Genomic DNA, 24,487 nt, shown 5'->3' on the forward strand with positions numbered 1-24,487 from the left:
ATGTCGTAGCTGTTACCACCGATATTCTGTCATCGTGTATCCAGCAATTGACTTAATGATCCGAGTGAATCTACTCTCGATGCAGAACCTAAGTGCATACACGAGGTAACATATTGGATGCTCACACGGTTAACAAGCATCTGAGCAAACAACCTACAACGGCCTTGACAAAGCGGCACCAGCTCTCGCAGTCAGCAGAGCTGTTAATGTAAGGCGCCAACTGCGAAATTCCGCGGTCTGCCGTGGCGTATAACGAAAGCTCGAAAAACCATGCGGTAAAATGATAAAAATCCTATCAGCTGAGCATACAAGGTATCAATGGCGATGTTAAATATTTATTCGTGGACAGATCTGATTCTCCATATTATACGTGCAAAATACATGGAAATAATAACATCGTAAGCGAACTTTGAATCGCAGAGTATATTCTCCGTATTCAAAATTACGTTGCGCCGGTGTAATTAGTTATTTGGACTATTTTTGCTATAACTTAGTCAAGCATGAGTTAAATCATTCCATTATACGTTATATGGATGCTTTCAAAGGCCTCATGCCGTGAGTTTGTGAACGCAACCTATCGAAGGTGCATAGAATCCGAGGGCGTATGCGTGCATGCGAACAGAGTACACACAGCAGGATACAGCATTAGATAGAGTTGGATGCTCATGAATTATAGAGATCGCCGTCTATTACGAGATTGAGGTCAAACATCTTACACATGGTGGTCTATCGTTGATAATGATGATTATCGCTTGTATTTGAAAATATATCGGTATATGAATCTTTCTCATAAATTATTATTCTACATCGAGTTTTCAAGAAAGAAACAATCGTAATGGAGATGTGTTTCACGCTTCATAAATGGCGGAGAGATAAAAATGTTTGCGTATGATACGCAGAACAATTTCATGTTGTGTTTTCGAGGATGAGTCAGAAACGACGACAACATTCGCAGATGAACTGATAGTTGAAATATAAAATTAATTAGAAAAATTTATCTTTCTATAATCGTGGAATAAATAAGATTCAGTGTTTATGTTTTGTAATCGAGAACATCTAATCCAGACGATTCATTTATTTTTAACAAGTGATATTTAATTCTGAGAAAATAGCTTATTTATCGCAAGCGATAATTGATCGATGTTATCATACATGACACGAAAATAATATCATCGTCTACAAGTGCTCTTTCCTAGAACAAATTTTTCCGGAATGAACAAGTACACTCTTGCAAACGTATCGCGATAAGTCAGGTAACTGATAAGCCGATCGGTGCAGATATTTAAGCAGCCAGCAGATATTAAAACTCAGTCTGTACAAAGTAACATAATCGAAACAACAGAACTTGTACGAATCTTTCGTAAACGCGTCGAACATGGGAGCGCAAAAAGCGATCGCTTACTTGGCAATAGTTGCCGTAGCTGTAATCTTTGCGCAAGTAAACACGGCTCCGCAAGTCGGTCACTATGCCGCCAACAACACAAACAAGTCACACAACTTGATCGTTGGGTACAGAATGCCTGGTGACAGGCTTGTACTCAGACAGAGTGTCGTTAAGAATTCTTCCTGGGGAAGGATCGTCGTCGAAGAAAGAACATTCAACGTCTCAAGGTGGGAAAGGATCACCATGATCCAGGCACTTGATCAGAAAACCAATGGTAACGGTGCCTACGCCAGCATTACCAACGGTGGCCCAGGAAACCAGAACGTTAGCATCCGACTAAAGAGCCAGAGGGGTCATGGAATCAACTTCGTCATCGAGATATACTCACGATACTAAGCTGGTATGGCTGACACGAACACAGTTGTTTGGATATATTTATGGAATGCAACGTGAAAATCAAAGTTTACTTGTTTCTTTCTTGTAAAATCTTTTACATCTTGAAGAATTTGTCTAATTTCGAAGCAAATATGTCAATTATTTAATATAATAAAATTTATCGATCAAAAAGTAATCGTTATAGAAATATATAAATACTAGTTTTTAAGTAAACGCAAGTCAAGAATGCGGGGCATGCAAGAAAGATCGAGAACGTAAGAAAAAGAAAAGTTATTTAGTCCTGGTGTCGATAATAATGCAATTAACGCTGAGGCGGAACGACTGGACGTTCGTCGAAAAACAGATTGCGAGGAATTCACTGATGGAATGTCTTTCTTGTATGCCTTAATCAAGCAGACCCCGTTCCCAACGGTGGCTCCCGATAATTCTTCCTTTCGTTCCTTTCCGCTTCTTCGGCGTAGCATTCGCAATCCCGGCGTAGCTCGCAGACGTTTCTAAGAGGCAGTGATCCTCCGTTTCCGAGGCTTACGTGCAAAGTACATTTTGTGCATGCATGCGTGGTAGCACGAAGGAGGAACAACCGACTGGAAAATTGTTGTCGCTTCGTGGCGCGTTCTACCATGGGGATCGTACCGGCTAGAAGAAACTTCGAATCGAGTTGAGGGCCACTGAAATTGGTGGCGGTATCTCAAGCTTGCGAACGACCATTTCGTTAACCTACTTATTCTATCTCTGTTTCACCCACGCAACGAGTTAGAAAGTGCCTAGTTTGTCTGCAGTTCCAACCTTCTCAAAAGGTGCCCTCGCTCCAGGGGGAAATACGGTTTTCTTTCTTACGGATTGTTCTTTAATGACGACAGACACTGAGAAGTCGGTAGATATCTATTTCGTAAATAGAAACGAGCTCGTGAATCACTTTAAATATCAGCGAAATGGAATTCCATTTTAAAGTTGTCCGAGTAATAGGGTGGAACGTGCACCGTTGCCAAGCATGAGACGCGAGTATAGACTGACTGTTGTTTGCATAACCCGCTGTAAGTAATTCGTTAGTTCTTCTCAGGGTCATTGTTCGTATTTTCGATGTAGCAGTAGAACGTCCTCTTTATAATTCTATTTCGGATGCGCGGCATGAATGTTCTGACAAACAAGTCGAGATATAGCTATCTTGTAATATTTATTCCGTTACCATGGCTAAACACATAGGAAATAAGTGGATAATTTGCAAACTGTCGCGCCATATTTTCTCAAAATATAGACAGAGTGGTCAATAATTTAGTACATATTTACCTATAGCAATCAGAAATCACTGGCCTAGGTGCTACAGGGAAACGCTATACCGGGGATATAGAAAAGAATTACAGCATATGTTCCGGAGGATAAAAACGTCGCCCATTACTTTCATGATGATTTACTAAAAATAACTCTATATATAAAGAAATCTAGAGTTCCTTTCTTTGACACCTGGTTGTTCGTTCGTATACATATATATATACATGTACGTATGTGCACCATGGACTATAGAATTCTATTCTAGATTTTCTGGATGTTTTTTCTTTTTATACGAATATCGATCTTCGTTTAATTGATAGGCCGGGAAACTCGTTGTTCCACACAAGTACGGTATCGCATATCTCATATTGGATACAGGTCATTATATTTTCTTTCCTATCTTGATGGATTTAAACCATAATTTGATGATGGAAACTCTGATAAAACCGAAGGTCGGTTCTTTGAATATAAAGTAGTTTTCCTCCTATGCAATCAGCTCTGATAAGAAGACCCATGGCTCGTAAAGCGTGCACGCATCACGAACATCCGACCGCAGCTGTCAGTCGAGCGTAATGCGAAAGCGTAAGGACCACCGCGCCTAGTCATAAACCTGTCCCGCACGCTTTTGGTTATTGCTTGTAAAGTTGCGAAACTGACGAACAAACGTGCATGCGAAGCGACGTCGGACAGACAATTCGATGACAGGATTGGGCGAAAACGAACGAACGAATGAAAGCGTGTTTGCACGACCGTACACCCTGGTGCACCTACAAAAGAACCGACCATCGATCCGAAACCGCAACGGCCATTATCGAGCAATTTTAAACGGAAAGCCGTAGTTACAGTTTCAGCATTTCAGACTCTAAGCTAAATAACAGGACGCGTTTCTTCTGTTTCTCGAAATTTAGATCCGAAGCGCAAAAGAGTTAACGTAAAATAGTAACATAAATTTCCCCTACATTCGGGCAAGCTAAGACAAAAAGATGGAGATGATTCGCTTTAAGATATATATTACCTTTTTTATTTTCCATATGTAGATACTAAAATAACGTGAAAGAGAAGCAGGTTACGAGCGTTCGGCATATGCTACCTGAAATATCACCGACGTAATGCAAGTCAGTCGAGTTATAGACATTACGCAGCAAGTCTCCAATGAAATGGTTTTAATGGATTGGCCAACTGACTTGCATTTTCCGTTTGATGCTCGAGACGCGACTCGAGCAAACCTACTGTAAAAGCTGATGAAGTTAAAGATTCATCCGTGCGAGAGTTGAGTACATGCTTCTGACGAGTTGTATACATCGATTTCAAAGTATCGCACTTTAAAAGTGATTAAATAGATACACGGTGTTCTATAAATTTGTTCCGGCACTAACCAACATATGGAAATGATTAATGAAAACGGACAACTTTCTACATCACGTAGATGAAATTACACCTTAATCTAATACTTATACATTACGGTATTAAATTAATATTTGTATTGGTTTATATAATTTCTTAATTATGATTTACAGGGAAGACGATTAAGAGGATTTGAACCGAAAAACTTGGAATATTATTGGAATAGTATCGTTGGTGTATCGACTATAGGAACATTTAGGAGTATGTATTCGATACCAGCTGTAAGTCCTTTGAAACCAATTTCAGTTGCTGATTAGCCGCAAATGCAAGATCACAGTACGGTCACGACGTAAGTCAACTGTATTGTCCCATGCGGTCAGCTCGTTAACTGGTATGAACTCTAGATATTCTGACTAACTAATTTACGTTTATGTACATAAGTAACAAATTTGACTAATACCCTTTGATCGGTTTCTTCGCAAAGAAAATCACATTACGATGAGATCCATAGTGATTAAAAGGGATGTCTTAAGAACACAGGCGATAGACAGGCGATTATAAAGTATGGTAGGGACTTTTTGAGAATAATTTGAATATGCGTCACTTCAAATGATTCTATATCGTCATTCTACAATCTATGACATTAAGGACAAAGTATATATGTATATCATAATCACATATTTCTAAACTTCCTGGTTATAAAAGCTTAACTACGTTTGAATTCAACTTGTTACCACTATTGGGGATTTATTTAAACCACCTTAATCGTGTTAAGCTAATTACCCTTTAACTTCTATTTTAGGTGCGCGGTCAATGTACCAGCGTCAGTTAATTCATTCAACAGAGAGAGAAAATAAATGCAATAAAAATATGAACGGTTAGAAAAAGTAAGTAGTGGAATATTTTAGAATTAAAATTCCGAAAGAACTGGGACAACCAGTTTAAAAGCTTTATGTACCGCAGAACAAAAGTACTTCTAAATACTTGTCCATATGAAACAAATGTAATACACGTTCGAAACGAAAAAATTAAGGACACGTTCGTAAAAAAAATGTCACTTTTTAATACATTGCCTGATACTTTTTATTTCAATTACATCGTGGCTCATTCATATTTCTGTAAAGTTCGTATTTTTAAGCTTTCTAAAACGTTTCACGTAATAAATCACGGTTATAAACATCCCTTTCTTACATTTCCAGCGCGACGTTACTGCCGAAGATAAATTATAACACGCCCCAAGAAAATGGCATGACATATCGTGCGAGAGTTAGAAAAGGTAAAAGGACGTAAAGTGGTGGGTGTTAGGACAGGTAGGTGAACTACAGCAAAGGCAATCATTGTCAAGGGATACAGGGGTTCACGTCAATAAATATTGACATTTACGCGCCTTTCGTATATCGATCTGAGGGAGAACTGTCTAGAAAGGGAGAAACATCGTTTATATATTTATATGATAAATTTTAAAATATTTGTACAATGTAATTTATACGATTACTGTAATTTATGGATCTTACTAATAATACGTTACACTTATTAAGCTATTATCTAAAGATGAATACAAATAATTTTTAGGAACGGATTAATATCGAAACCTAAGCAGGAAAATGACAAAGTTGCTAAATGGACGCTACTACATACAATGGTTACAGGTGTAGCTTCGTTACGAAACACTTACACCTTTTTTGGGGTAATAAATAGTAACGGTAGATTTTGTAAGTATTAAAATTTTTCCTCTACTTATTCCCCTGTCTTAAGGTGCAGGTAACGTAGGTAATTTCGTTCGTGAAACTTTATAAAGAATACTATAAATCACTTTATGAACGATCTACATATTTATGTTTGGGTTATGATAAGTGAATTTTTGAGAGGACCTCTTTCAAGGGTGTCTCGGATATTTTTGCAAGGGCGCCGCCGCTTCGACTGTCTCATACAAGAAAATGTTTTTAGTCGCTTGAAAAGGGACGATGAAGTAGATTGAGAGTGACGTACACGAATGTGTTTGCGTACGAGGAAAGCAAAGGGTCGGTTAGTAATTTCTCCGACTGGTCAGTAGAAGAGTTTCGTATAGAACAGCCAGATAGCTCGTGTCGCAGACCGCGGATGTACGGAACTGTATCGATCGAGGCGTTAAATATTTAATCGCAGGAAGAAAGTTCAATACACGGACGAGGACGGTTGTCTTTCGAAGACAGGCCGAAACGAACAAAAATGAACACGACAGGAACAAGGCAACACGCAACAATTCCTCGTCTGGCTGGTATTTGCCAAGACTGGGTTGACTTTCATTATTTAGAGCGGCGGAGAAAAATGAGGATCGTCGACACGTCGTTTCTACCATATATCGATCGTAATTTACCAGACAACTTACTCATATGCATGTATACTAAAACTGCAATCCTTTTGTACAGTTTAGTATAACTTCATTTAGGCGACCTACTGTTTTCCCAAAATCGTTTCCGCGGCGATTTTTATTTACATGCGAGATAATTTCGTAATAATTATAAAAAGAGTGCGTTACATAAATGTAATTTATCCTAACGGAGAAATTATAATGATTACTATGTTGCAGAAAGAAATTGTTGAAATATGAATACCAATGAATTTGGGTTAACTATTCATGCATAAAATATACTCCATTCATAAATAGAAACGAGGTAATGGAACATTTCTACACGGTACGATCCCAAACTTCACTCGAATGACTTCCGGTAGTTGAATCTTTGAATGAGGGAAATATTGGCGAAACACGATTACGTTTCAATGATTCGTTTTCTCAAGAAATTGATAATTATGGGAGCCATTATCAGAAATTATTCTTTTAAAAGATTTTTAGTGCTAAATTAATGTATAATAGGAGAAGAAGGGAGCTTCATTAATGTTTGAAACTTTATATGTATTTGCTTGAAAATTTCACTATGCTAATCATTGCATTCAAACATATTGTGCTACGAGAAATTAATCGAAAATTTTATTAATACTCAAATTTCGGTGTATAAAATATTAATATGACATATTAATTGGAAACTTTTCATTAGGACATGAACATTATAAATGAGTTGTAAGTGTATTATATCGAATAAATTTCGTAAGCAAAGTTCTATGTATATTAAGCAACTCTGATAGCAACGGAGTATCGATTGCTTCGAAAGATTTTATACCTAGCAATAAAAATGTCGCAATTTACCTTTCAAAAAATAAAACAGGCCAATTTTCTACCCTATATTGACAGGTTGCTTGTTACTGAAAAATTGCATTGAAAGCACGCGTAACTACCGAGTGAAGTCGATAAACAGTAGAGAGATACGATCTTTCCCAAGTCACCAAGGCAAGCTAGCTTCTTGTGGACTGTGGTGCCGTCTTTTTTGGTAGTACACTTTTAAAGGAGTTTTTAGATAAGAAGACTTTAATAGCTAACACCGAACAAGTTAGCCGTTGCAAGTTTTAGTACATCTTAGACTCTCACGTTAGTTTCAAAGTTTAAATCACGCGTTATTAAAATTTCTACTTATCTATCACGTTTTACATTCCTTTCTACGAACTTTATCACGATATAGATAAAAACCTTTATTATTTTCAATCTTCACTTACGAATAACGAATTAATTTGAACCTCGATGGATATCGTAATTAATTTTAAATAAACAACAATAAAAATTTATCAAAAACAGAAATTATAAGTTGCTGTAAATACTAACAATAGTTGGCACAAACGAAGAGTTGACAAAGAAATCATAATGAAATCAGTGACGGTCCACGTGTAAATTCCACATTGTGCGAATAAACATCCATTCACACACACATAATAATTCAGGTTTTATTATTATAAATATTTCTAGAATTGATTAAAACATTGTTTCCATAAGTCACAGTAGATATTACTTTTTATAAATTTTACGTAATGATTTTTATACAATACAAAATAAAAAATAATGTTTTGTTCATATATTCACTGAAAAGTAGAATGAAGATAAAAAATGAAAAATGGTTTGTTCAATCCAATATATCACAAAACTACTATATTTGATTGATATTAGAGAAGAGATTTTGTTTACACGAAGTTAAACGAAAATATCGAAAATCAACGTTTAACCAATATGGAGAATTTGCATGTTTTCATTTATTCAATTAAGGAACAGGCAAAGCGTGCATGCAATAATAAATTGCTACAGAGGTTAAACATAAACAAACTAAATGAACAAAAAAAAAAAAAGAAAGGAAATAAATTGGTAGAAAATGTATTTAAAAAAGGAATCACGAAATGCTACGGTTATTCCCACAAACTGTTTAAAATTCTTCGAAATACGAGTAAAACTTTCGAGATACGCTGTAAGTTCCGTCAAAGGCGCGGAGATATTTTAAACGGTTTACTTAAAGCTTCGCGTCTCATGCGTTTTTCGTACTTCGTACAACAACTTTAAATGACGACGAAAGTGCGACTTTTAATTGCGTGCTTGGCGAAACGCATCGTGCGAGTGCAACATGCCCCTTGCACCGTGGCACACCCTTAATGAGATGGCCGGCTGAGCCGCCTCATCGGTGTTAAAAATGTTTCTCTCGCGCGCAACCGAGGAGATAGGTTCGTATAGCGGTGGATCTTTCTTGTGTGCACGTATTCGGTGCGCTAGGTAGTCGCGCACCCCCTGTATCTTACAGCAGGGTGCTGCGGGGACTCCCGCTTCTTCCTCCTCTGAACGGAAGTTGCGCTCGCGGGGGTGCTTTTACCGCCTAGCAGATAGCACCAGTAAGTATGTACGTTCTTGGCGCTTGCGCACGTTGTTCTTCGTCTTTGTCGTACACACGCTACTAGGCATACGCTCGAACGTGTCCTTTCCTCGTTGCTCTCCTTTGGCTGCATCGTCAGGAGAGAAAGAGAAAGAGGAAGAGAGTGTGCGCCAGCCAGCGAAAGCCTCACGTGCGGAAGGGAGAAAGATAGTAAGCGATAGAGCGAGACGGAACGTTTACGAACGTGACAGAGAGAGTATGCGCAAGGTACGAGTGAGAACGAGTGAGAGAGCCGGAGCGTTGCGTGGGGAGCGATCGCAGCTCGTCATTCGAAGCCCGCCAACGGACGAGCGAGCAGCCACGGAACCGGACTGCGATTGAAAGAATCCACGCGATCTTCGTGAAAATAAAGAGTACAGATACACGCTTGCACCTAAGATCAAAGCAGACGAAGGGATTGCATCGTGACAGAACATCCATTTAAACAGTATTCACCGACTGTTTTGCGGTAGCAAATCAGTTGCCGGTGTAACACACTGGTTCGTTCGGTCCACTCGAACCGAGCGCTCGTATCTCGTTCGGTTCGCTTCGGTCACGATCGTGTCGGCCGCAGTGCTTACCGGTGTCTGTCTCGCGTGTTTTCAATTCGTATAACGGAGAGGGAGAGTGACAGCGAAAAGAGTAGTGGAAAGGAAACAAAACTGTTGACAGTGATTAAACGTGACTCGTGTAAAGCACCCTTACGGGATATCTGTGCCGTGTGACATTTTATTCGTTTACATCAGAGAGGTTAACAGGACGAGAATATCGAATCGCTCGCAAGGACAAACTGCAGGGAAGGAGCAAGCTGTGGTTTATGCGCCAGAAGTATTAGATCGCGTGTATCTTATTTATGGTGGAAATCACTATCGGTACGAAAGCATTACGCGAGATTTACCAATAATCGAGTTTGTGCTTCGATCAGTGTCCGTTGTAGCGGCTAAATAATTCGTCGCGACTACTTTTACCCGCGGTCGGTTTGTGTTATAGTGTCGTTGCGTGCGCCGATTTAACACCGTTACGTTTACTCTGAGTGCATCGACGAACCATCGAAGTTTCTAACTGAAGGTGGCTAACGGTGAATCGAAATTTGTTCGATCTACGAGCTCGAATCGAAAAAAAGCATCTCATAGGACGACAACGGTCGAGTATCTGTTCCAGAGGAAGTCATAAAGACAAAGTCTCTGCAGATGTATAAGAGGGGATAAAAAATCGAAGCAACGGAGTTCCATTGATCTGAAATATAGAGTACGTTGTAACCATAATCTTGTGATATATGACGCATTCGAAAAATTGAGATCTTGTTTCGCGCGCAAACGGAGTATCGTATTGGTTGCGACGTTCGAGGACGGTTGAATTCGTTCGATAGTTTTTCGGTGGACTACGGGGAAGATATCAGAGTTGGAATATTTGTTCCGATATCGGAAGAAGGAATAATATAAAATTTCTGGCATACGAGAGAGGAGGTACGTTTCGAAGCTTGTATTCGATCGAGCGTATCACGACTTGTACGTGACCGACCCTTCAGGAAAACAATCCGAGAGAGGCGACTAACGACCGGTTTGTGATTGAACTAACCTTCCCTTCACGGTTTTTACGAAAGACCATAGAGAGGACTATCGTCTTAAGGTATTCAAGACGCCGTCTTTTGCCATAACGTTATAATCTAAACGTTGAATCCTGTACAGTGGCGCAGAAAACCCGCATTTAACAACCGAAATTCAACTGTAACGTTTTGCGTGTACCGGTTACTAATTCGGCGTGGTTGTTCGTGACATTTCGGTACGCGTGTGTGTTACGAAGATTGGTGCTCGTGGACGAATCGTATCATCACGTGAAAAAAGGTACCCGTGTGTGTAAAGAAAGCTCCTTTCCCAGTTGGATTACAAGGAAGTCATCGACATCTCGTGTTTACTCCGTACGAGTGGAAGGATTGCCGCGACCTCGTGAATTCCAAATTCGACGTGTCGATCGAGACAACAGACAGCGCGTGGCCAATTACTCGCGCATCGTTACAGCATTAATTAATTGGTTAATTAACATCTTAATTAATTCGTTCGATCGCTCTTAACTATCCGACATATCGTGCTACTCCCGTATCTGCACCTTGCTGATCGTATGTTTTCGTGAATTTCTCAAGGTTGCATTACTGATCGCTAGTATCCGGAAATTCCCTCGTTCTATACGCTAACGCCGGAAATTCGATTACGCGCGAATCGACATCGTTGCGGTTAATTCCGGTTTCAATTATCACCGGGAGTAACGATTTCTCGAGCTCGATTTTCGTGGTGCACGCACCCCAGCCTCTTCGTAGATCCTTTGTCCGATTTAGCCGGGATTACGCGTTGCTCCGTGGAGGCAATCGGTCTGTAATTGTGCCACGCGCACGGTTAAACGCTTGTCTACGCGAAGAACAATAAACGGTGGTGTTTACGTGACGAAAGTGCAGACGCAGCCCACTCGGTCACTTGTAAAAAGTAAGTACCCTGTCACGTTTTACCATTACCTATCCGCAGTTCATGTGTATGAATGCCATGCGTGAATGTGTATCGGTCGATTCACTTACACTGTTCCTTTGTGCATGTGTCTGCGTGTACCTGCATATAGATATGCGTGCGCGTGCACGCGCGATGCCTCCGGTATTCATTCAAAACAAAACAACCGTGCTCATCCATTACGGATATGCTGGTATACACGTACGTGTACACGCACACGCACGAATCTATATGCATACATTTTGCAAGTTAACCGGCTCTGTGACAATATTGTTTTTGTCGGTTTTAATTAACATTTCGAGGCGCTGGTTACGGAAGGGACACTAATGAGGATCTAAATTTTGCTACATGGTTTGGTTTTATTTTCTTTTTTCTTTTTTTTTTTTTTTGTTGAAGTGTCGTGTACATGACCGTGTTCCACGTTAGCGAATCTATTTTTGCCACGATTTATTTTACCGCGAGAGTTTCGGAGTAACGTAGATCGATGTTTGTTATGCGTTATTTTTTTAGAACGTTGCTGGGAATTGTTTTTGTTAACTGGGCTGCTTAATTATCAAGCTGCATGCGTACGTAGATAATTAGACATAATTGAGAATTTGATTTGTGTTGTTTACCGTTGTGTACACATAATTAATTATGAAAGATGTCTTTATGTTGTAATGAGAAGTCCCCAACGTACTTCCCTCTCTTATCATTATTAGTACATAAATTCTAGAGATGAAGTTTATGACTGACGTCTCGCAATGAAACTTAATTAATAGCTAGAACGATTACCTCTAGAAAGAGTTTTATAGCATAAGAAACGTTCAACATAAAGGATTCACAGCTAAAAGCAATCAGAAAATAATTAAGCAAGAAATTACGGTTGCTTTATGGAATGCGTTGTTTTCTAAATGTATTGATTGAGATTCGATCAATTCACGTTACTTCCTTGAATAACAGGGGAAATCTAAACGGTGTATCGCGTATCGTGATATTAAAACTTCTCGAGAAAATCAGATGTTGACATGGTAAATCAGCGGAGAAAAGGGTCGCAGTGAAAGCAAGATGAGCGCGAGGAATAACGAAACAAAGAGTAAAAGACGAAAACGGAGAACGGAAGAAAAATCCCGTAGCTAAGACTGAGCCTGCCCTGCGAACAGAACAGCGAGCTATCCGACAGCTCGGTAGATCTTTAATGGTCTCCTTTCCTACTGGATGTACAGTGTTTCATGCTTTATTCCAACTTCTCCTTCTTCTTCTCTCTTTCCTTGATCGGACCATGCCACACGTTTCACTCTCGTTCTCTTCCGACTCACGTCGTAAACGTGTCTTTCGTGCAAGAACGCAATAAAGTTCCGCCTTCCCTTCGAGATCATCCGGAGCTACGGCTCTGAAAGCAGGTGACTCTGTTCCAAACAAGATTCACTCGATGGGGGGTCTTTTGCAATGAAGAACGAACGTTGAACTGGTATCTCGCTGAGGAGATCATGCCTGACAGTAGACGCGAGCGTGCAAATTAAATTCGGAAATTTATGCGAATGTATTGCTATTTGTCGTTTGACATGTAACAAAATTGCAAATAAATACTTTGTGCGGATTCTTCGAGTATTAAATTAAAAAGTATTACATTCAAAATGTATATTTTTGCGGTATTCAAATGTATACATTTGTACTGAATTGGAAGTTGAAGGACAGGTAGATGGGGGATAAATTGAGCGAAGTTAACGTGAAAAAGAAACAGGAGGCAGTTGGTTGCTTTACCCGCAAGCTTTCGTGGTTGAACTAGACGTGACTGCAATAGCTGCGTCCGGACACTTGGCAGCCTCTGTCTGCTTGCTTTTTATCGTTTCTTATTGTACAGTTTTCTTGTTTTATTTTTATCCGACACTATATGATACTTTGCTTGCAGCATCGAGCAGCATTGAAAAATGCATTATCATCAGCAGCGCTTTTGATTTGTTGTTCCTTTTGTATCTTTCGGCTGCTCTTAGGTGGTTGATCTCGCTTCTCCATCGGTCTACCATTCAGTCGGTAAAACTTTTAATTTGTCATGCGATTCATCCATTTCCGTCATTGCACCTTGTTCTTATGTTCTTTGCACATAAATGTGTAATCCTTAACGTGGTATCGAAGAATCGAAATAAGTTTATTCAGCGGATGTATCGTAATATTAATAACAATTTTACGATATTTATACGGCCCTAATAGAATCGTCACACGATAAAAACGATCGAGGAGTGAAACCGAAGTTTTTGTTCACGCATAGGCTGCAAAATACGTTGTTACGATTTTACGGGAATACAAGACCGTACCGTGGTACAAATTAAATCCAGGTTTCTTCGTTACGATTGTACGAGTCGGCGGGCTTTTAGTTTCCTTTTATTGTCTACAGTAGAATCTTCTACGCTCTCGCGGATATCTAAGGTATAGGAGTCTCCCTTGAATCGTTAATTAGCTTGAATTCTTGGATTCTAATTACACAGTGCAGTTTACGGCTTTATTTAAGCACAGTAGTTCTCTCGGTCTCGGTAATACCGAGGGACGCTGAATACTTGTACCAAGCAACGCTTTGAGTCATCGTCCGTGTTTCGTGTATAAGCTGATTATCCAGCCAAACTCGACTACATTATTAATTATGCACTCCGATGACGTAGGTGACCGATACGACACAAAGCTTTTTCCTGGAAGTGGTATACAAACGGCCTCAAGATTCAGCTGGACATCATGCCCTGGTTCATCCTATTTCTTCTTCTGTTAGCTGTGATGGAGGCCTTCCCTCGGGAGGCCACCTGTTCCCGCCTGCCGGACATCTACTGGAACTCCACCAATCCAATGTAAGTTACAACAGAATCTTCTTCTTATCTTGTGCACTGTATCTTTTCGATGTAATTACCTTCTAGAGGCGCGCGTTGTATCGCCTTGATTTATGCATTCTATACGGATAAATCCGAGATACCGCGAAACTAGCTATGTAGTTCGTTCCGTTAGACGTTTGTTCGGCAACGATCGCGTATACTTCGTACTACTCTCTGTTTGACCATTTACACAAAGAAATAAGTATTTTTAGATACGTATACAAGTACTTTAGATTAACATTATTAGCGGTGTAAAACAAAGATAGGTTTTAAGTGAAATTCGCAAAATTCGTGCTGCGAAATAATCAGTGCAGAAATTCGAAGCACTTAACGCTTCTAGAAACGGTGTGTTATCGTTTAAAAAAACATTTAATTTAATTCACAAAATGTAACAACGTAGCACAATGCTAGATGTTCTACATAGATTTTGAATGTGAAAGTAGTTTTTCTAGTTTCTATATACGCACAATTGTGTTTCTCGTATCTCTGGTGTAGTCACCGAAAACATCGTATTTATCGAGAACATTACCCTACGCCCTATACGAAGAATGCAAGCTCCGTTTAATCTCATCCAAGATATTACCGTGAATGTCCTTGTTCCGGATAGGAGACGACCGCATTTCCACGTTGAAGCATTCCACGAATGGTAACGCCTTCTCGTGTGGGAAAAGCGAGCTTTCCTGTGTAGTGGGGCCGTTTCGATATAGAGAACGTGAGATCTTTATCGCCATTTATGCGACCATTCTACCATTTCTTGTCGGGAAATCATATTTTTCAACTTAATATTTTTGCATCTTTATCCGTACACTTTATTTTTCCTCTACATTTCGTTACTTTTATACACTCCTATTTAGGTTTCTCTAGATTTCTACCCAACGATATCTTTCGCTATGGCAATCTTTTGTTATACTTTTTTTCATATTCCATTTGTAGAAAATCGTTCCGTATCTGCCCTAAAAAGTGCAATGGTGTTTGGATTAAAAGAAGAGGAAATAAAGCAAGGGATATCTATAAACTACATATACCGCCACGAGGCAAATCCTTTAAACGTAACCACAGATAGAGCAAGAGTTTCAGAGACCGATTTCTTGACCTTCCTCTCGCTTTTTACTTCTCGAAACTCGAAACCGTTTCGCCGGGTACACGAGCGTGGCGCGCTTCTCGATTGGAGTCGTGACGTATCACCGCGATATTTCTTCCCGTGAAACCACCGATACACGCGTGACGAGGGCGGTGTACATGTGGATGGTTCCGTTCGATCGGTTTCCTTTTCCCTCTTGGCGCGCCGTAGCACGCCGAGGGAAAAAAGGGCGGAATTGAAAGCCGAACGAAAAAGGTCCGGCATGTTCACGCCCCTACCGGCTTCAGGATGTACGTGCGTTGCCGTGAGCGGCTCTCGGAGGTCGGGCATTATAAATGTACCGGGTGAGTCGAGTCGAAGCGTCGAAATCGATTTACTGGACCGCGTTTCGCGCGAGGGTCAAGTGCACTGCAAGCCGAACCGTTACGTGCACGAGGCGTACACGTGTGCAACGATGCGCATACGTGTGCAGCATCCACGCGAGCGTTAAAGAACCACCAGCCAGGATAGAGAATTTTACAAGTATCGAAGTTGAGTGGAGCCGAGAGTCGAGAAGCGAAGATCGATCTGTCCTCGAGTTTCGTCGGGTGGTTGACTAATGCGGTAGAAAGGGATGGGAGTGAGCAGAGTGGTGGGCGAGCTCGGTTAACGGGCAAAAACCAATTCGTTGTCGAAGCGGGATTGAATGTCGAGCGTTGTCGTCCGCGTTTTATCGTCTAAATCGATGGGTCTTGCTGGTCGGATGTGCGTATCTGCGTACACGTCTACAATGAAAGACATTAACGTCACTTTTTTTCGGAGTTCAATTTCCTGTTCATTAATGGAAGGAAAAAAAGATAGGGGTTGTACGTCGTTGGTGGGTCGAGGATAAAACAAATAAGGTTGAAAGCAGGCTACAAGGCGTAGAATTAATTGAAGTATATCGAATGACATGTATTTCGTGTAGATCGGTATCGAAGCATCGTACGATTCTATTTGAGACAATCTACACCTATTTTAAAGTTTTCCAAAGCTTATTTGGACCAGCTTTAATACAGTATGTACTTTCCAAGTCCCATTTCCATGTATGTTCCGCCATTGGTAAGAATGCTCGTGCACAATCTCGATACCGATACTAAACGTAACCGTAGATTCCAGAATGGATCGTGGCACCGTGTATTCATTTTCTCTCGACAAATTCAAATCCCACCGTAGTTGGTACCGTAGTTGGTAAGATATGTCTGAAAAAGGAAAAAAGAGAAGAAAGTTAAGAGGATTACGTTAAAAGTGGAAGAGTAGGTACAGCACACGCCTTGATAATTCAGCTAGCGAGGATTTTTCATAAAAATTTCTCGTAACAACTTTTGCCCCCGTTACTATCGCGATCTCGAAGATAATTGAAGAACATAAGATAAGAGATGCTTCGCTAAAAAACTGATCTCCCTTTGTAATGGTTTCGTTCGAGAAAATTGACTCTCGACAAGTGAATGTTGCACTATCTTCACAATGTATCGAGTATGGTAGCAAACTATAAAGGAGCCAGTACTCGCAAACTGTCTCTCATGCATACGGTATACACTGGTGTCTGTATATACATGGTGTGTGTATATATCTTTATCGAAACGCATTGAGCAGAGTTTTATTCGTCGTAAAATGGGAGAAAATTGAGTTCCCGTTCTTCGTGAAGCGATCTAAACCGACCTTTGCGTTATTTCAAATTCGTATCCTTATTGCGTTTGCATACTAGAATCTTCCCCTCAAATTATTTCAAATTACAAATTTTCACTACGTTCGATTTAAAAATAACAACTACATTTTCATGCATGCGATCGAGATGCATCGCGGGAAGCATTTACAATGCAGTGGTGTTTGTCGTATGCTTCCAACACCGGTTATCGAGGTATCGCGCACCACTATTCGATTACCAAACTAATATATCATTTAGGTCTGTAATTATGTTGGAAAGGAAAAAAACGCCCACCCCTAGATCCTTATGATTTACTTTCCCACTCGCGCCGTAGCTCCACCGACACGCGAGTCAATTCGGCAGCCATTTATATTCTTCTCCGTACCACTCGAACCGCTTATAGCGATTTAACAAACGTCGAATGCCCGGCGTACCGCAAATAAAAGCCGAGCTTGCCCGGTATAAAACGAGGCACCGGTTCATACGTCGGCCGTTGAAAAAAGGAAAATTGGATATTTGCTTAATCGCCCTCGACGCTTCGTCTCACTTTCAACTTCTGTTGGTCCCCTCGCTTCTGGCTTCCCCGTTTCGTGCCTCCTTCTCCCGCTGCTGGTTCTCTGGCTTCTCTCGGGGCCGGGCTGGTGGCTTTCAACACGATTGATAATTTATTTAAGTACCACCACGTTAAAGTATAACTACCGACCGAATCTGCGAAATCAGAACGACCACGCGATGGTGGTCATTGCGGCTGCCAAGCATTAGTCCATTGTTCGATTTTTAATTTGCCCTCCCCTTTCTTTTTTTCTTTCTTTCTATTTCAATTTTACTCTCTTTCTCTCTCTCTCTCTCTCCCTCCCTCCCTCCCTCTGCCTCTCGGTCTCTCTGACCGATTTTCTTCTCTCACTGTGTGTTTGTCGTGTGCCAGCGTTGTGTACCATTAACGGTGATTCAACGCTAGTAATTCTCAAATAGCTTTCTATCAAATGATTCTCGTACTGAACTGATCGATCCGCACACTCGAATGAAGGGAAATTACGTGAATATTTTTGTGTCTGTACATAGACTGTGCGTTACGTTAAAGCTGTCGATGTGGTAAAGTGTCTCTTTGATTCTCTGTTTACAAGAACCTCGCGTGTAATGTTTTGTATTAATTATCGTTAGTCCATCGGTTCATTAAACAAGTGTTCTATACGTATGCTAACATTTAAATCTATAAATCAAGCGTTTTTCCTGGAGCATGTACACAGATTCATCGTGATTGGTCGATAAAAACGCTCGTGTCTTTCGGATGCAGATCCTAAATTTGGTTAACGAGTAAATTACACATCGGGCGAATTTGTATCGAAAGTTCTTTTTATAGGCTTCGATCTTCCATTTTCCCTATTGATTGCATGTTACCTAGCAACCGGCCCTATATCGAATCACATTATCTCGATTCGAGAATGGCATAGTAGCACCTGATCACGGAGCAAAGCCTGCTGAAAACATGGTGCCTTTACTTTGCCATAACAGCCCGTGTTATTCCAGTTTTCTTCTTGTAGGCTGCTTGTCGCTTATTTACATGCACTAGACCTGTCTCCTTTACTTTTTTTTTACCTTGTTTCTTTCTGCAAATCCCTTCGTAAAGCTCTTCGTTCCATCCCAGGTCGATGCAACTTCCTTATTGTAATGCGAGGCAATCCTACCAGGTGATTGCATTGAAAAATACTAAAATTGACGGTATTAGCGCAAGCGTATTCAAGAGTAACTAGCTATGATTTTTACCCGAACGTGCATCGATCAATTCCATCGCAGATTCAATCGCGTACATACAAGATGAAGTGCAAAGTCTCATTTTCCGTACGATCTTCAAACATATTGCAAGACGAACAATTACCAAAGCATTGCTCACGAATTATTCTACTCGTTACAAGTCGCTTTACGTTGTTGCGTTATTCGAGTACGTTATTGTGCGTTAGGCATGGCCCGAATTTCTACCAGGCGCCACGGAATTAGTATCCAAATTCTACTCTGTTCCAGATCTAACACGCTAGTTCGAATGGCTGTCACGCTTCACGTTGTCCAGTCGAATATTCGCTTTGTCGAAAATTTCACGTTAATCTTTGTCGCTTTTTCTGGTATGTTGTCATATACGCGCGTTTTAAATACATATATTCACGCGTATATGTATAACGTCACAACAAATTTCGATCGATACTTAAAGTTCCAACAATATGTAGGTACTCCGAAAGAACCAACATAGTTGTATAGTTGCATTACGAGGCTCTGTTGTGTCTATGCAATTAAAGGCCGATGAAAATGATTCGTTGAACATGATTTTCACTCGCATCAATGCAATCTACCATGCGATCTTTGTCGATATATCGCGTCACAGCATTACACATAATATTGTACAGTAGGTAGGTACACGCGTACACGTCTATCGTTCGACAAATCTTCGATGCATTTATATTATAGAGGTTACATAATAATTCCCATTGGATTGCCAGGGATTGGTGTGTAGTCAGAATAACATGTCCTGCCGTTGGACTACGGAGATGATACATTCCGCTGATAGTTATGTACGTGGACCATGCATACATTGGTCGCCTTTATAAGCACCGCGTTTGCACGTACAAGCTACAGTACGTTTCACACTGCATCTTCGTCCTTTGCAGCGGTTCGGTCAGAATACGATGAGATTAAGGTACAAGCTTCCTGCCGGCAATGAATTATGTGCCAGCACGGCACGCGGAGATGTTTCTTCGCCGGTATCGCGCCAGGTCGGTCCGTACGTGGAGCCCTTACGTATGTTACTCGGCCGTAATGGTAGCCGGCGTGGTACCATCCCTTTCTGGACACTAATTCACGCTCTCCGCGCTCTCAGGAATAAAATTAACGCTGCGCCGTGAAGAATCGCGCGACGATTTTCAGGCAACCCCTCAACCGGACGACTAAATTATTAGGGGCCTGGAACCGAGACTCGGTTAAATTGTTTCTCCTTTTTCCCTGTCTCCTTTATTTTACTTTCGGTACCGCGAAGATTAATGGAATTTTTATTAATACAAAACATACCGAGGATGGTGATTTATTGCGCCGTTTGATTACGTCGTTGGATGGTATGAAAATGAGCGCGATACGTTGCGTAATCCGCGCGAAAATTTGTCGTTGCTCTTTTATTCTTCTTTTCTTTCCAATTCCTTTCTTTGGCCTGTCTCGTTTTCGTCGATCGATTATACAGCCAGCGAAAATGGAATCGCGCTGTTAAATTATATCGAAAAAAAATTAGCGATAGAATGGCGTTGTAATGGGATTTATGTTCGTACATTATAAAAAATTTCTGATAAAATTGATCGTCATGCATTCGATTAACAGCTACATAGCGAAATGATGTTCTCGTGTAATGTATCATGGATAGATATTTTTCATACGCACCGTATACATCACTTGTCAATAGTATCGGAAAGCGATGCAAGTACTTCAGCAGTTTCTGCAATTGAACACGCTCTTGTGCCATGATATCGCCAAATACGTCCTGCATATTGAACATTATATTTATTATAAAAGCGTTGTAGCTTATCTATTATTCAGACAATTTAATAACGATTTGTACAAATTACGTGTCCTCTTGATGAAGACGATTTCATGTTTTCAAACACTCGATATGTAACGCGAGGTTAATTTTTAATTTAATTTGCGATAAATAAACGTCGGAAAATATGAATTGGGCATTAACGTTGATTTAGCTTTCCGTAAGGTGAAAGGCGTTCCCGACAAATAGATCGTTCTCCGAAGGCGAAGCTTAACAGTTCAGCATGAATGAAGAAGAAGAAGATAAATGTAACGTGATTCACAGCGGCTTCTAGGTTTATACACGGGATTCTCTTGTCTCTCGCTGTTTCATCGTGAAATCACTCTGCCTCATTACAGCTGTAACACGTCCCACTGACGACGTGCAGAGGTGCAGGTTCCCCGTGTAATTTTGCGAGCGCATTGTTACACGATATAGACTGACGTAATTTAATTCACAGTAGTGTGTGCGGACCGTGTGCACAGTAGAGAGGATATATAATCGTACACACGTGCCCTAATACGCGGCATGCTGCCGAGACTACAGCCTGCTTTACAAGCACATGCTTTACCGATCTATGAAATGGTCTTGAGTCGTATAATGGCACGTTCTTGGTGGTTGCGTTCTGAAACAATGAACGCGACTAATGTCGCGAGAATATGTCTTATTCGATTAGTGATAAACGTCTGATAACGTAATACCTGCAAACTGCGAAGTGTAAGAATGCAGCGAATTAGTGATACGGGATAATTTCAAATTGAATTTTCGATGTACCGTCGCGTCGCGAGGGAAATTTTGGCAAACAAATTGACGTGATCCCGTTTTTCCAAAAATTATAAGGGATTTTTTTAAATAAACTTTATAGACACTTAGGATCGTGATAAGGTTGCTTTAATTAGAAAATTTACCAACAACGGAGCTGGTACGTCAACATGTCTGACTGTACGCTAGCTCGAGACAGAATATGTACTCATCAACGTCCGTAATTACGAACGAGATTTTAGTCATGTACGGTGGGTGTCTGGTGAGTTATCAACTTTCTACGGTGCGACGAGATCTAAACTTCCATTAGGGAGTTACTTAAATGTTCATAAGGGCTTAGCTTTCTTCGACGCAACGGCTCCTGTTTGATGCTTTACGCTTCAAATCTCCTCGCCTTTCGTCTATAGATGCATCTCGTCTTTGGGAATGCGGCAGCAAAACGCTATACAATATGAATGACTTCGTCTTAAGACCACTTTTCCGACTGTCTAGTGATTACGACCGACAAATATACATTTGCAGGGAAACGAGAATCGAGGCTGCGCGAGTGTGAAACTCGAGGCAGGAAATAAGACGATGACCCGCGTTTCCAACTGTGAGACGAGTTTTATTCATCTATAAACCAAAAGTAGAAAAAATGGTGCTTGGAAATCGCCAGGTTTCTCAACTCATAAAACGTCGAACGAAACGAATTAAATGTTCATAAAGAACCAGTTCTTGCTGTCATAACGCATTCCATTTGGTCTTTTTAAATTGCGGTTGAGACGGTGATCGTTTTTGCCAGTTCCATGACTGGCTAAAAGTATTGACACCTTGCTCACGTACGCACGGATAACTTCATCTCTTCTGGAGATGGTCGGTGTAGCTGTGTAGCTGCACGACTGTGTAATGATCAGAGGCGCAAAAACCACTGCTCTTGCGGTATAGCGGAGCAGGAGAGAAAGGGAAGAACGAGGGGAAGATAGTCGAAGGCGAACGGAGTAGGGAAGGAATGGCACCTCGAGGAAAAAAGGAGCGGAGCTGATCGCATGAGAGAACAGGGGTTGGCAGATGCACTGTGTATCGCGATATAAACCCACACCGTGACGCTAGCCTGATGCTTGGGTTATAAAGCACAGCTGACGCTAGGTATAATATATTCTTCTCTACCTCTGTGCTCCACACGCTCGCATCACTTTCGGTCTCTTACGCTCTTAGCGTCTCTCGAACACGCACGAGCTCTTGCACCCTCGCCACAGTCCGCGACCGCTCGAACAACCCTACTTCTCTGACTTCGTTCGTTCAGTCTAACTGTCCGTTTCACTCGGTCAGAGTGGCCGTAACCGATACGTTCGAACGAAGGTGGTGTCGTCACGGTTGGTCGAAGACGAATGAGATTGCGAAGTTCGATACCGCAATTAACGGAGCTTTCGTACTAAAGGAGGGTTTCAGAGTTCATTCGCCCCAACACGTGTAGACGTTAAATGGAATAATAAATCAGAGATCGTAGATCTTCCACGAAATGCCGCCACCAAGAAGCGGCGAGAAAGTTTTTAACGATAAGATTCGTAATTCACGATATACGTATCTTCGCAGCAAATAGCATTGATAGCATTGTTCTTCGTAATTTTTACAATTGATCCGCAGTAAGAATCGACTACCGGAGAAACGCGAATTCGCCTTGGAAACTTTCTCGAGAACGTGCACGATTTTTCCCTTCATTTTCGTTTTAGCTGGCCTTGCGAGAAGATCGAGGTACGCGTCGGCCAATCCAAACGATTTTCTAGTAGGAGATAATATCCGGTAGGCGGTGCGGTAAATAATACATCTTCGGGCGCGAAATCATGCTACGAAGCATCTGATCAAAAATATAGCTTTTATCGGGAAAGGGATAACAACTATTGGTTACTTTATCGGTACGGTTCTAAAACTTTCACGCTCGTACACAGAACTTATAGAACGAAACAAGGGGATGTACGAAAGTATCGAGGTGGAAATACGATAAGAGGAGTGCTTAGTGTCAAAATATTTTTCTACGTGGATATATCAGGGGATCATTTATAAGACAATTCATCTTCATTGAATGTTTCAAATACAGCGCTTGCCTAAGAGAATCTTGGGTCGACCAACCAACCCCAGTGTCCATTGTTAGCGGATTACACGAGGATTTCCCGGGGAAATTGATACTCTGTTTGTCCGCATGGCCGCTATGAGGTTCACGGAATTCTCAAACTCCCGCTAACTTGAATAACCATCCCGCAACGGTGGCTTACTTTTCCCATCCATTTGTACACTCCACTTTTTCTTATTACTCGTTATAATAATATTACACAAGTGAGAACTATCATACCGATTCCGCGTCCTAGTATTATTCTACGTTCCGCGAAATATAGTTCCTGATAAGAAAAGAGATTCAACGAAATGTTACAAAGTGGATACGTTAGATTAAGTGAGCGTCGAACAATGATATTTCTGTTTGCAAGTAAGATTTCTTTTGCCCATTAATTTCTTCAGCGAAACAGAAATACTCGGTGGTCCATCGGTGAACGTTTATGCGCTGGACATACACGTTTTCCGTAGCCGTAAAGCTGTTCCTATTTATCGCGATTCACAAAAACCGTGTTCTCATTTCGAGCACCATTACGATGTCTGGACGATACAAGCTCCAGTGGGTTAAACGACGGTGTTATTTCGTAAAATGAAATAAAGGAGACATTCATACCAGTCTTGGCCCTTCCTCTGTACCGAATCCTGGGGTTGAGTAATGAGTCTAAAGTTCCTATCCTCTTCTTCCCACCCTTTCTCTGCTTTCGCCTTTGCACGCTCCTTTCTTTTCCTCTCGTCTTTGTCTCTTCTTTCGGTGTTCGCTTCATCTTGAGGAAATTTTCCCGACAGATGTCAATGTCGACGAATCGCGTTTAATGAATGCAAGGGGTACTCTCACAAAGAAACTTGCGTTTTAAG

At 40.9% G+C, this 24,487-nt stretch overlaps 1 protein-coding gene and 1 long non-coding RNA gene across 3 annotated transcripts; both read left to right on the forward strand.

The window, feature by feature from the left end:
• Positions 1-1,290: 1,290 nt before the first annotated feature.
• Positions 1,291-1,955, forward strand: LOC117211273 (probable salivary secreted peptide). The gene has a single exon (XM_033454976.1). It carries the CDS (start codon positions 1,376-1,378, stop codon positions 1,778-1,780), a length of 405 nt encoding a protein of 134 aa, XP_033310867.1. The 5' UTR covers positions 1,291-1,375; the 3' UTR covers positions 1,781-1,955.
• A 3,074-nt stretch (positions 1,956-5,029) lies between these two features.
• On the forward strand, positions 5,030-7,610 carry LOC117211288. Of its 2 annotated transcripts, XR_004488244.1 has the most exons (3): positions 5,030-5,280; positions 5,593-5,703; positions 5,966-7,610. It is a non-coding gene; the product is annotated as an uncharacterized LOC117211288 (long non-coding RNA). The 2 variants fall into 2 exon arrangements; XR_004488243.1 differs by having other exon boundaries at positions 5,030-5,703.
• The last annotated feature ends 16,877 nt before the right edge of the window (positions 7,611-24,487 follow it).

This window comes from Bombus bifarius, unplaced genomic scaffold (assembly GCF_011952205.1).
Source record: "Bombus bifarius isolate JDL3187 unplaced genomic scaffold, Bbif_JDL3187 scf7180000008227, whole genome shotgun sequence".
Taxonomy (NCBI): Eukaryota; Metazoa; Arthropoda; class Insecta; order Hymenoptera; family Apidae; genus Bombus; species Bombus bifarius.

Coding starts and splice junctions, on each gene's coding strand:
- LOC117211273 (XM_033454976.1), top strand. CDS start 1,376: ATGGGAGCGCAAAAAGCGATCGCTTACTTGGCAATAGTTGCCGTAGCT.